Below are 12,771 nucleotides of genomic sequence, written 5' to 3'. Positions count from 1 at the left end.
TCACCCACTGAATACAAGAACAAAAGATAATCAAGGTCAATGCCTGAAGGTACCAGTGTAAAAAGGTTTAGGTAGCATTTTTTTAAACACATATATATATATATATATATATATATATATATATATATATATATATATATATATATATATAGGCATTTAATAAAGAGTGGGACACGTGAGCAGTCAAAAATACAAGGCAAAGCTAAATCTTTTTTATTATTCAATGTTCAATTTATAAACAGCATAAGTTGTGGAATCAAAAATGCCTCACAAAATGTAACAGTAAAAAGATATGCGGCAGCATATCCAACCACGCTACAAAAAGAAAGAGAAACAAGACCATCCTGTGTATCAGATCAATACAGAGTGAAAACATTTGATGCCTTCACCCTGAATTGAAGCCTATGCTCACACAAACTGAAAACAGACATGACAGAAGAGTTAGGATTTCTTCTGCTTCTTCTTTTCTGCCTCCTCTTCTTTCTCTTTCTCAATTTCAACCACAAGGGTTTCAATTTCTTTAGACTCCAAAATCTGAAAAGAGATGCATAACATGGTTGACTTAGGGTCAAGAAAAGCAATTCATTCAGAAGTCACTAGAAGGGACAATCATTAGGAGGGCATTAACTGGGTGACTGTGGTGCATGTATATACCTTCAGTGGCTGGTTCCTTCTGATCACAGCCAGCTCAATGTTCTTCCCTCCTGATTGGACAACCTTTGAGCGTAGGGTCAAGAAGGTTAGTATAGTCATTAATATCATCTACTACCAGTCCAGCAATGATTATAGTGGCAAGCATTGGTGCGTTAGCCTACCTCCAGCAGGGCTTTGATGGTTAGCTTAATAGCTCCATTGTCAGTAGCAATAGCCTCATCTGTGTAATTCTTCTCCAGGAACTCCCGTACAGTCTTGGCACTGCGACCAATCGCATTGGCCTGCAGGGGAGTGGGGGGAGAGACAGGTTTAAAAAGGCTTCCAAACATATATACAAAAAATGTATGCACTCAGTGTACTGTACAGCTTTGGATAAAAGTGTCAGACAAATGGAATATATGATTATTATATTATAAATCAGGATATCAGAGGGTGCTCTATGGAAGTACACAGCCACATACTTTCCAGGCATGGTATGTTCCAGATGGGTCCGTTTGGTACAGTCGTGGAGTGCCATCATAGTCAAAGCCCACAATCAGAGCAGAGATACCAAAGGGTCTGCGTCCGTTACTCTGTGTATAGCGCTATGGGTAAGATGAAAAGGAGAGACCTGTCAGACCCTCAAGGGGTATGACTATTTGTGTGTGAGTGAGTGATTTTGGAAGCGTCCATGTGTCAGATTTCAGAGTGTGAATAAAGCTTGCATATTAATATGTCTGTTTACCTGTTTGAGCGTGGCGATGTGACGTGTGATGTACTCCACAGTAACAGGATCCTCTACTGTTAGCCGATGACTCTGACACTCCACCCTGGCTCTGTTAATAACAATACGAGCATCTGCTGTCAGACCTGGGTGGACAAGAGAGGGAGAAAGTAAAGATTAAACATTCTAGGCCACAGTGGCACAAACCACACCTGGTATTTCACAAAATAGACAAACATCAGTGGGCCTAAACTACTAATTGATAATAAGGAGATAGTGCTGTCAAGGTACTGGTGCCAGGTGGTGTTCTGATTAGGTTAGACTTACCTGCGAAAGCCATACACACATGCTCGTCCAATGCACATATCTTTCGTACTGTCCTCTCTTCTTGGAGTTTGGCTACAGACTTCTTCTCAACACCCAGAACAACTATGTCTTTACCTCGGATGCCAACCTGCACAAATAATCAAGTTAATGCAGTGCAACCACACGTGTTTCTCTCGGCCACTTAAAAACACCAGGGCACCCTAGCTAGTCTGAATGTCCAACTGTGTTACCATAAAGATGGCAACAGGGACCAGCAGTTAGCTACAGTGAGGATTAGCCACGATCCACGTGAACACGATTTGTTTTTGCTCACTGGACTGAACGACGCCGGGAGTCGGTGATTATGAGCCTCCCTTGTTTAGCTAACTGCTTGGGCTAGCTCAAAGTCATATTATATGGGCTAGAAAGAAGCTACAACAACGTGCAAGTCATGACTGACACTGGTGATATTAGGTAGGTAGCTAGCTAGGCAAGAGGACAAACTCACTGCAGTAGAGCCCTTTTTCACAGCTTCTTGCGCGTACTCCACTTGAAAAAGGTGTCCATCAGGTGAAAATACAGTTATTGCTCTATCATATCTAGCAGCCATTTTTCAAGTTGTTTATAAAACAGTGGTCACTTCTTAGCAGATCTCGGGAGGACGAGAGTCGAGATCTGTGTTGTCTGAGCTCCAAAGTGGAACTCCGCCCACCTACTTCCGGTTAATGCAAATATCTCTAAATGAGGATTTCTTCAAAATAAAAGCGCCTACGTTAAATTTGTTTAAGCATTTAGAAATACTAATATGGATAAAGGAACCACATATGATATGTAACTATATCTGGAAATAAACATTTAATCCTCTCAATGTATTATTTGTGTTTTTAAGGGTTTGTAATTCTTCTAATATCCAAATTACCCTGATGAAAGACTGCTGCACTGCATAGTGAATACATAATGGACTGTACACAAATAATATTCCAAGTCTAAACATAATTTTTACTACCACTGTACTCGACAACACTTACACAACAACACTTAGTATACATATCAAGTGAGTCTCAACCATGAGGGGCGTCGTACAAAGAATTGTTGGCCTTGTCTAGACACAGTAAAGGGCCAATCATTATTTGTATGACACCCCTCATGGTTGAAACTTTCATCTGATCCATATTCTAGAAGTGTTACCGAGTAAAGTAGTACCAGAGGTGAATTGAAATCAAAACCCAGCCAAGCTGGACCTGGGCCGGGGTGGGGAGGTCACCTGTGTGGCCGTCCACCCTGGAGGCACCAGGAGAGCCAGCATCACACTCAATATCATCAGAGTCAGTATACCCACCATTGAGGACTCCATGGCGATGGTTGCCGTGGCACAGGGGCTGTATGATCAAGGTCGTCTGTTGGACGTTCAGCTCTGGCTCTGATCATGCTGATGACACTGAACTGCAGAAAAATAATTGAAAAGTAGCTTTGGTGACTGATACGATACAATATTGAAAGGAACTGCAGCACTGCACATCACAAAAGACAGAAAACACTATGTACTGTGCATATGTATAAAAAAAGGGGAAAAAAAGAATAATTCTTCCTTCTTCTAGCATTGTGATTGCTAATAGCCCTGGTCCTAGCATAGATTACTTTTTCTTATGATGACTGATGGATAGATGATTCACTTACTTAGATAAATGTATTTGTTGTAAGTCGCTTTGGATAAAGGCATCTGCTAAATGCCATAAATGTAATGTAATGTAAATTTCTGTATAGTCCAGTTTATACAAATATACAATGCACCAATATGTACATTTTAAAGATCTGAAATACTTTTTAAAATTGTATACTTTCTGTTGGGTAATTTGTCCTTCTTTCAGCAAAAATAAGAGAAAATATTGTGACCCATCACTTTCCATTCCTGTTTTAATTCGCGGTTTTATTTTGAAGCCACGAAAACGGCGAAAAGCGAAACCGGATGTCTTAATGGCCCTAGATGGAGCTCTGAGAACACAGATGGAGTCGAGACAGACGAAGAAGTGAGCGTACAGTACGAGCGCATGCGCGAGTCCGACTCGAGTTAAATTCATCCCTACTACTAACATGCCTGCAGACAGCGGTTTGTCTGTAGCACAGCTTTACAATTTACTGTCTCTTACACTTAAAGTCCAGAGACTTACGATATCATAAGACGGGGATTGATACTGATTGTTTTTGTATTTTTGTTGAAACCTGAGCTTGAGGTAAGCTAGCCTGCTGCTATAGCTAACTCAGTTCGCATAACATAGGATGTCTAGTCTTAAATTAGCTAAGTTTAGCTATGATCATTATTCTTTACGCTTGTCTAGTAGAAGAGCAGGAGGGTGCTAAGTCACTGGTGAAACTGAGCCAGGATAGTTTCAGACTAGAGCAAAACATGTTACCTGCCTGTCTATGTTTCTATGTCTAACTGGGTTCCTGACATGCCAGCCACTGAGACCATGCATGAAGATTACATTAAATCAGCCTTGAGCAGAGAGTGGGTGAGTGCAACATGTACCAATGCAACCTTAACCCTGAAAGAGATGTGCCTTAAAACAACCAGTCTTCACATGGATGCACTAGACAAGAGAGCTCTCGGTAAGTGTCTCTTGGTTTGTACCACCAAGCTAGTTCCTGACTTGTATGAAATATCTGAAAATGATTTAAATATATTGCTGTGCTTTAATCACAGTCTGAAGATCACTGTATGAATTAACATGTTCAAATGTATCATTTGTTGTTATACAGACCTACCAACGTCACTCTTAAAGGACCTTTTGCCTCATTTGAACATTGTTGATCTCGATAGAATTCACCAAGCAGTGAAACTCAAAGGTGGGTATGAGCGAACTTGTATACTAAAAGGGCTTTGTGTGGTATGAGTTATGATGGTCATTGTTCCAACACCACCGCAGGTTGTTGTTGCTGTCTGGGTCAGACCATTATTCAGACTAAGATGCTGTTGATTAAAGTTGAGCACTAAACATTTTTGCATTTTTGTTTTTCAGGGATCTCCACCTCATATGTGTGGGCAGGAATGTTAAGAGAACTCTATGGGAAATGTATTGCCAAGGAGAGTGTAGGTGTCCAAAATCACTTAACAATCTTCCAGTTCCATCTCTTGCCTCTGTTATTTAATCAAAAAGAAAAATGTTTATTGAAGGTTGACAACCATGTGATTTGTGTTTATTCCAGACAATGCTCACAGAGGATGAATGGAAGCAGAAAGCCATGGAGAAGCTCTTTACCCTGATGTTCTATGGCTATAAGTTCATAAATGTCAAAAGATACCTATCAAATGTTAACTTTCAATCCCTCCTCTTGACTATGGCCAAATATGTCCCACAGCTGTGTCTTCGACCCTCGCAATATATTGTCAGTTTCACTGCAGAGCTGTGGCCTGTTCTGAGTGTCCTTGAGAAGGGTGTAAGGAGAGTTCAAGTGGCAAATTGCAGTGTACTCCAACAGGATCCACGTTGTGTGTTGTATGTCCTGCACCGTATCCTTGATCATGGGATCGCCCGAAATGTCATTATGGATCAGAATCCAGATCCTGGTTTACTTGCTTGGATTCTTCATGGTAGAGGACCTCAGAGTGCAAGCCACAAATGCCCATTGGAGTCCATGCATGGAGAGATGGCACAATGCGTTTCCACTAATGCTGGAACCACTTATGGAAACACTGAGGCGGCCAACTGCCAGGTCTCAGAGGAGGAGGGGCTTCCTGAAGATGAAGAGGACCATATGACTCCATGCAAGCGTCAAAGATTAAGTTTAGCCACAGCAAAGCAAGAGGTGAAGAGGCCTAGTCCCCCATGCCAATGTATGGACCATGAGCAACTGTGTCGAATATTTAATCCCTCTGCTGGTCCCACAAGGGTGGATTGCCCTCAGGGACAGATCCAATCACTGGAGATCTGGAGGGCAAGAGGTGAAGTCTTCAACGTACTGGTTCCTCTCCTGCCCTCTTGGCTGTGCCTTTGCTCTCTAAGCCTTCATAGTGGATGTAAGTCTACAATAGGGAGGGGGTGCTAGAATAAACCATTATATGACAGGGATAAGCTATAAAATAATGTGATTGTGATTGCTTTTCACAGTGCACATTGTCATGTGTTTATGCTATAGTATATAATGTAACTGACACACTGGAGTGTATAGTCATGCAGTGCTAAAATGTTAAACTGAATAGCAAATCATTCCAATGGCAATATGGGCCCATCATTTTTACATATACCATTCCATTCATGGATTGATAGCATTGATTATTATTGTGATATGGGTTTTTGACCTCATCGCTCAGGTTTAAGCAGCCCAGATGTTTTTGAGGAGAGGGATGTATTGAGGTTGGCACAGTCTCTCAAGCAGCTGTATGAGACGTCGAGCAGCTCCCTCACTGATCTGAGTGTCAGTTCCTTGCCTCATCCATCGCTCATGGAGACCCTGCTGAACGCCTGCCCCAACCTGAGGTCATTCTCAATGGAGATCCACCCTATAGCAGAGTACCACAGACCCCAGCAGAGACAGCCCCTACAGTCTGCAGGCTACTCAGGTAACAGCCTTTTCCCTCCTGCCCACCCCAACTATTCATCTTTCACCTGTATGACATTTATACTAAATGTAGTAATCAAGTAAATAACCGAGAAAGCTGGATATTAGAATGACTTAAAAGTGCTGTAGAGCTAGAATTAAATATATCAAATACTTTGTTTTGAGACTTGTTGCAACTTTCTGTTTATAGAATTGCTACTTGAAAAGCTGTCTGTGAAATTACCCAAAGTGCGGACAAATCTGGAGGGCCTTCCTTCTGTGCTGAAACGCTCTCCAAATCTCACATCACTTCACGTCGCAGGAATCCAGAGTTCACGCAGCTTCTCACACAGCCAGTTCCTCAACACAGTTTCAGGTAAAAATGTTGATTTTAACCATGTTCTGGATAAAGCACAATTGAGTATTGTCAATTGTTCAATGAGGGATAGTGCTGGTGGATGTTGCTGCATAGTACTATAAAATAATTATTACTTGTACATAAATTGCTACATTAACTTAATCTGGTTCTTTTGGAACCAGCTGTAGGTAATGTTTTTTCATGTATTTGTTTCATGATGCATAATCAGGAAAATGTGATCCTACCATTTCAGAATCAAACCGAAACCTCAGGAAATTGAACTTGGAGGACATAAACCTGGCTGACTGTCACTCTGAAATCATTAATCTACTTGAGAACTGTATGTTGGAAGGTAACATCTATAAAAGACAAAGTAGCTTCAAGTATTCAGAAGGGCTGTCAGTCGATTAATTTAATATATATATATATATATATATATATATATATATATATATATATATATATATATATATATATATATATATATATATATATATATATATTATTTTTTACTATTGATTAATCTCCTGATTCATCTGATGTGGGTTTTGCAATTAAGGTGGTCAGAGATGTTCTAAACATTTCTAGACAAGAAAGCCAAAGGGGTGTCTAAAAAGATTAGTGTGGGAGTAATACAGGTACCTGTTAACAATGAAATTATGGCCTTCAAATCAATGGTGTAAATTCCCATAGATTAAGACATGGGTGCTAATTGAACTGAGCTTCCTTGGCAGAACACTCTTGTTTACTTAGTTACATACATGCCACTCACTCTAGCTTTAAGTTGTTGTCCTTGGTCTGATATATAGAAATCTGATATTTTCTTCCAAAATTTGTTGTCAACTAAAGCATTCCTAGTATTGAGTGACCTTATCTGAAACTCTCATGAAATATGAATGACAATTTCAGGCTCCTGTCTACTCCATAATTAGAGTTGTCTTTGAAGGACTGTCGGCTTCTTGAGAAATGCAGCGAGAAAGAAGACTTCCTCCGACAGCTGGTGGATTCTGTCAAGAGACTTGGAACACTCCAGTCCCTTAACCTGTCTCAAAATCGCCTTGGTATTATATTTTTCTTTTTACTCTCTTAATAAAGTATATTACTATATATACACACACATATATATTCAATATATAACCAATATTCTCTTTCTTTAGCCAAGAATGTGACTGTACTTGGGGAACTTTTTACTGGGACCTTACTAAGCACAGTGAAAAATCTTGATATCAGGCAAGTATTGTCAGCGATTTAATTGAAAAGTAGATATTTTGTCCATCTTGTTGAGAGGTCTATATTGCCTTTAGATGATATCTGAAGCTTTCTTTCTGTCTTGTCCTTGACAGTTCTAACTTCATTCAGCCACCTGAGCTGGAGAAGTTTGGCATGCTGCTGGAGACCAACTGCCCTCCCCAGCAACTAACCCTTGATCTCAGACGCAACCCCCTGGATCGAGACCCGGTGCTACGGGACGAGGCACTACACAGACTTGGTCGGGTCTGTCGTCTTATTACAGACCAGTGGAACTCCAGAGACACTATGGCTGACCACCTTAGCGTCATGTGAACAAAACCTCTTCAATTGCTGGAATCCGTGTTAGTGTAGTTCCTTCCTAAAGTGGAGGAACATCTGCTATTTGTAATCCTTTTACTTTTTTTAACCAAGGTTTATTTTTGCATTATTTAGGCTAGTTGGCATACACACATGACAATTACAACACATGGCATGCCCCCCTATTTACCTTAGCTTAAATGTAGTTATAGTATTTTTAAGGTTGAAGAACATCATGCTCCAATTTACAACATTCCTTGAGAAATTGCTTAATGTACATATCAAGTGGGAATCAAAATAACACTGAGTTATTTTACTACAACTAGCAACCTTAGATTTAGGCAGTTCTTCCAGGTTAACATAAACAAATAAAAAACATTAAATGTTTTTGCAAATTCACCACCTCCTGCTCAGTTTAATAATGTTACAAAAATAATTTATTAAGTTTTAGACTCAGCGTCTTTATCGTTGATTGGTTTAAACAAAGTTCTCATTGGAGCTGTGTTGCTGTAATGACTCATGGTCTGATAACATCCTATATACAGTGCCTGTATTCAGACCCCTTCACTTTTTCCACATTTTGTTGTGACATCCTAATCCGAATACTCATGTACATGAGGTATTTCTGTATTTAAATTTTAATAAATTTACTTTAAAAAAATTAAAAAGTGGTTTCGCTTTGTCATTCTGGGGTATTGTGTATGGATTGGAATGTATTTATTTATTTATATTATATTTTTTAAATTATATATTTTGGGGCGGGGGGGTTTAACCTGCAATGTTTTGTTGGTTGAATACCTTGATTCAATAAATCCTGACCTTTGTTGGCAGATCCCACTTCTTTAATAATTATATCAAGAATCAAAATATTTAATAGAAATAGAAAAAGACCAAAGACAGTATACACCAATATTTACAGTATAGACAGACTTGTAAGAGAGATATATGGGCATTCTGAAGCTCCTAAATAATGATAATGATAAATAAGGCATAATATTTTCTTATGATACCAATGTTTTTGGAGTTAACACAACTGGTGACTACTGTGGTGCAGATGTACTCAGGGAAACACAGGGTCAGAGGGCTTAAACCCTGAAGGCATCACCACAATTATTAACTCCAGCATGACAAATCCATCTCTTGTCCACTTTCCAGTGTTTGTTTTTGGTTCCAGGCTTAGGCCTCTCTAGTAACTCTCCTTGGTGCTTGTTGGCCGTCATTGCTTTCATACTACACCCCTCTGGTCTTCATGAGAGCGTTGGTGGAAGACAAATGACACAGCAGCGTCCCAGGAGGCCTGGAGTACTGGGTCCCTCAAGCCCCTCTTGTCAGAGCAATGTTGCCACTGGGACAGGTCACATGTGCAGTCTGAATCCTCTGGAGGGGGTCGCACTTGCCTCCCGTTGACACAGCGCCTGCAGTGGAACCTGCCGGGGCCACCAGACACAGAAGAACTTCAGAAGCTAAAAACAACTGAATCTAGTGTCTGACACACACAAAAAAAGTACCAATGGAGTCTGCGTGTTGAGCTCATTTAACTTGTGTGTTCGTACCTGTCATGAGTGTCACTGGTAGTCTCTTCACTGAGGCAGAAGAGCTCTCGTAGCTCTCCCAGAGAGAAGTGCCTTTCCACGTCCTGCTCCTCATCAACCACACAGCTGCTCAGGGCCTTCTTGTGAGCCTGCCTCTGCAGGATCTTCTCCTCTATGGTCCCTGTCTGCAGTCACAGACATAGACAGAGCACACAGCAAGCAATTGAGAAATGTATGAAAACCACAAATTATGTGACCGGCAACACACCCTACTTTCTGAGAGTCTTCTCATCTCAGTTTACTCACTGAAAGCAGTCTGTAGATGTAGCAGGTCTTCTTCTGGCCATCTCTCCAGACACGGGCCATTGCCTGCTCATCATTGGCTGGGTTCCAATCAGGATCAAACATAACCAAGCGATTTGCACCGATCAGATTCAGGCCACACCCTCCAGCCTTGCTGCTTAGCATAAAGATGAACTCTGGGTTCTGATAGATAGATAGATAGATAGATAGATAGATTCAATAGATTTGAATGCTCATGTCCACAGACTTGTGTGGTTAGTAAGATATAATTTAGATTGTGTTTACTACTTACAGATGGGCTGTTAAATCTCTCCACAATCTTTGCCCTTTTCTTAATAGACATTGTACCGTCAAGTCGAACGTAAAGGTATCTGAAAAACAAGAAATCTGTTTCTTTTTCCGTTCTCAACTTACATAGTTTGATTAAAAATAACAGAAACATGCTCGATAAACACATGTATGTTTCTCCCTTACCTTCGGGATCGACACAGCTTTTCAAAGAGGTCCAGTGTTTGTGTGTAGTTGGAGACCAGCACCACTTTGTCACTAGTTGTGCTTCTTGTCATTGCCAGAATATAGTCCAAAACCAACATTTTCCCTGGAAAGAGAGACACATTTTATTTTAGATCTAATACATACTACTTAATACAAACCAATTCAAAACAAATAAATGAGCTATTACCAGAGAGCTGTGGCTCCACAGCTTTGGTGGAGTAGCCTGGTGGGAAGAGATCCAGTGCCCCATCAAAGCCCTCCTCTCCCTCCAAACATTTGTCATAGATGAGGGCTGGGTCTAGGACACAACAGGAAGGAGAAAACCGTACCTCAAGCAATAGAAAAGGTAGACATAAGGAGCAAAACAGAGACGATACAGAGAGTACGTTATAATAACCACACACAGAATACAATGGCACATCAAGTTATCTGACTACAAGCGTCACGTGGCCTTTGTGTACTCACGATTGCAGAGCTTTTTGAGTGATGTGATGGAGGACAGAGAGGATACACTGATCTTGCCCTGCTGCAGTGTCTCAATGGGCTTGGCCTGCTTCAGGAACTGCTTATACAACTCTGTTTGGAGTGGGGTCAGCCTGCAGGAAATACCCAAATACACTAGTCACCAAATATACAAACTTTCCATACAACAGAGGCTAAACAAACTTCCAGATAATGAACATGCTCACAGCTGTAAAACATATGTTAATCAAGTATCTATGCATATTTCATGTGAGATGTACCTGCAACAGACGACCTGTTCAATTTTTACAGGAAGATACTTGGAGAGGATGTCTGAGGTTCTTCTGATCAAGCATCTAAAACAGCCAAAGGAGGACACTTGTTGCATATCATCATCCATAATTCCATTGGTGGCAAGGCTTCAGCCAAGCAGGAATACGTCGGGTTTACCTGTTGACAATGCTGATCAGCTCCTTCAGCTTTTCCTCTCCCGACTGTCTGTCTTTGTCACTGGCGTCTGCATCCCGACCCTTCAAGATAGGAATCTCAAAACGTTTTTTAAATTCCTGGGCTGTTCCTGAGATGAGAAAAGATACCAGAGAATAATTTGTAGGAGACAATTGAGATTGAGAGTGAACATATTGAATGAAATCTGTCGTATCAACAAGACAATAAAACCTCTCTTATTGACTGTCATTTGTATACAGGGCTAGCTTACCAAGGATGCCACCATTGACAAAATGCACCAGACTGAAGTACTCTAGCAGGTCATTCTGAATGGGAGTGCCAGAGATCAGCACTCTCCTCTGGGCACTCATTGCATTTAGAGCCTGGTATGTCTGGTTGTCAGCGTTCTTTAGCCGATGACCCTATTGTGTGTAAATAGGAAAAAACATGTTATGGCGAGGTCACATAGGTCTGTGGACAACTAGTAGAATGTCCATTTGAGGTCTAGAACAAAATCAGAAGCCTAAGATGAAACTATTGTGATTATGCTACCTCATCACAGATGACAAGTCCAACTTTGCCCTTGTGCAGAACATCAGCATGAAGACGGAATGTCTCGTACGAAATGATCAAAATTGGAGTAGGCACCCTCAAGCCATGCTGAGACATGAAGTTTACTGTGGACCAAGTAAACCCATGTTAACGCCGTGGACCAGTAATAGAGGAGATACTGAAGTGTATAGCTGTGAACATTCACAGACACTGTAGTAATCACTAAAAGCATTTTTCACTGCACCTAATTTTCGGTCTATCTCGTCCTTGGAACCCCCATCAATGGCAACTGGTGTGATGCGTCCACCCAGCCACTTGCCCACTTCATTGTACCAGTTGCGAACCAGGCTGGAGGGGGAGACGACAATGACCTTGTCTATCTCAGGGTTGGCATCGGGGCTCTGTCGCAGCAGGGTCCACATGAGTGTGATGCACTGTAATGTTTTCCCAAGTCCCATCTCATCAGCCATGATGCAGCCATACGAATCAGCAATACGTCTCCCAGTCACACAGTCCCACAGGAACTTCACCCCCTGACCGACAAAAACAGATAAACCTGATTGTTTGTAATCTGCTAAAGAATATATATATATATAAAGACAAGTGTGCCACATAAATGATTTACCTCTCTCTGATGGGGTCTGAGGACATTTCCAAGGACTGGATCCACAACAACATGCACTGGTACCTTCTCTCTACAGGGAAAAATATGGTTAATGTCATATTCGGCAAAGAATGAATGAAATTCTGTGATCTTCAGAATTATATGATGCGTGATCTAAGAGGATCTAGTCTTCATATCATAATAACTAGAACCTCTAAACATATAAAGTAACTCACTTGTCTGCTTTGATCAGGTCATGAGCACTCAGAGC

The 12,771-nt window shown here is 40.9% G+C and overlaps 3 protein-coding genes across 6 annotated transcripts; 1 reads left to right on the top strand and 2 right to left on the bottom strand.

Annotated features, from left to right (window-relative positions):
* Positions 1–190: 190 nt before the first annotated feature.
* Positions 191–2,353, bottom strand: LOC310805390 (proteasome subunit alpha type-7-like). The gene is made up of 7 exons (XM_083671055.1): positions 2,172–2,353; positions 1,685–1,811; positions 1,379–1,503; positions 1,116–1,238; positions 816–935; positions 655–717; positions 191–534 (listed from the first exon to the last, which is right to left on the bottom strand). The coding sequence occupies exons 1-7, from the start codon at positions 2,271–2,273 to the stop codon at positions 442–444; spliced, it is 753 nt and encodes a 250-aa protein (XP_083527181.1). The 5' UTR covers positions 2,274–2,353; the 3' UTR covers positions 191–441.
* Positions 2,354–3,765: 1,412 nt separating this feature from the next.
* Positions 3,766–8,760, top strand: lrrc41 (leucine rich repeat containing 41). 4 transcript variants are annotated; one of them, XM_083671270.1, is made up of 11 exons: positions 3,766–3,894; positions 4,121–4,270; positions 4,421–4,507; positions 4,681–4,751; positions 4,868–5,678; positions 5,973–6,221; positions 6,411–6,575; positions 6,811–6,909; positions 7,490–7,618; positions 7,715–7,787; positions 7,901–8,760. In XM_083671270.1, exons 2-11 carry the CDS (start codon positions 4,132–4,134, stop codon positions 8,118–8,120), a joined length of 2,043 nt encoding a protein of 680 aa, XP_083527396.1. In that variant the 5' UTR covers positions 3,766–3,894; positions 4,121–4,131; the 3' UTR covers positions 8,121–8,760. The 4 variants fall into 4 exon arrangements, 3 of the variants coding, with proteins under 3 accessions (XP_083527396.1, XP_083527395.1, XP_083527397.1); XM_083671269.1 differs by lacking the exon at positions 3,766–3,894 and having other exon boundaries at positions 4,085–4,270; XR_014554249.1 differs by lacking the exons at positions 3,766–3,894; positions 7,901–8,760 and having other exon boundaries at positions 4,085–4,270; positions 7,504–7,618.
* Positions 8,761–9,137: 377 nt separating this feature from the next.
* On the bottom strand, positions 9,138–12,544 carry rad54l (RAD54 like). The gene is made up of 13 exons (XM_083671677.1): positions 12,522–12,544; positions 12,141–12,429; positions 11,897–12,021; positions 11,616–11,766; positions 11,348–11,474; positions 11,179–11,253; positions 10,901–11,031; positions 10,623–10,733; positions 10,415–10,538; positions 10,233–10,311; positions 9,944–10,123; positions 9,659–9,822; positions 9,138–9,532 (listed from the first exon to the last, which is right to left on the bottom strand). Exons 2-13 carry the CDS (start codon positions 12,364–12,366, stop codon positions 9,331–9,333), a joined length of 1,695 nt encoding a protein of 564 aa, XP_083527803.1. The 5' UTR covers positions 12,367–12,429; positions 12,522–12,544; the 3' UTR covers positions 9,138–9,330.
* Between the last annotated feature and the right edge of the window lie 227 nt (positions 12,545–12,771).

This window comes from Argentina silus (assembly GCF_951799395.1).
Source record: "Argentina silus genome assembly, chromosome: 6".
Classification (NCBI taxonomy): Eukaryota; Metazoa; Chordata; class Actinopteri; order Argentiniformes; family Argentinidae; genus Argentina; species Argentina silus.
Note: the sequence above shows the minus strand (reverse complement) of the source record. Positions and strands in the feature narration are given on the sequence as shown.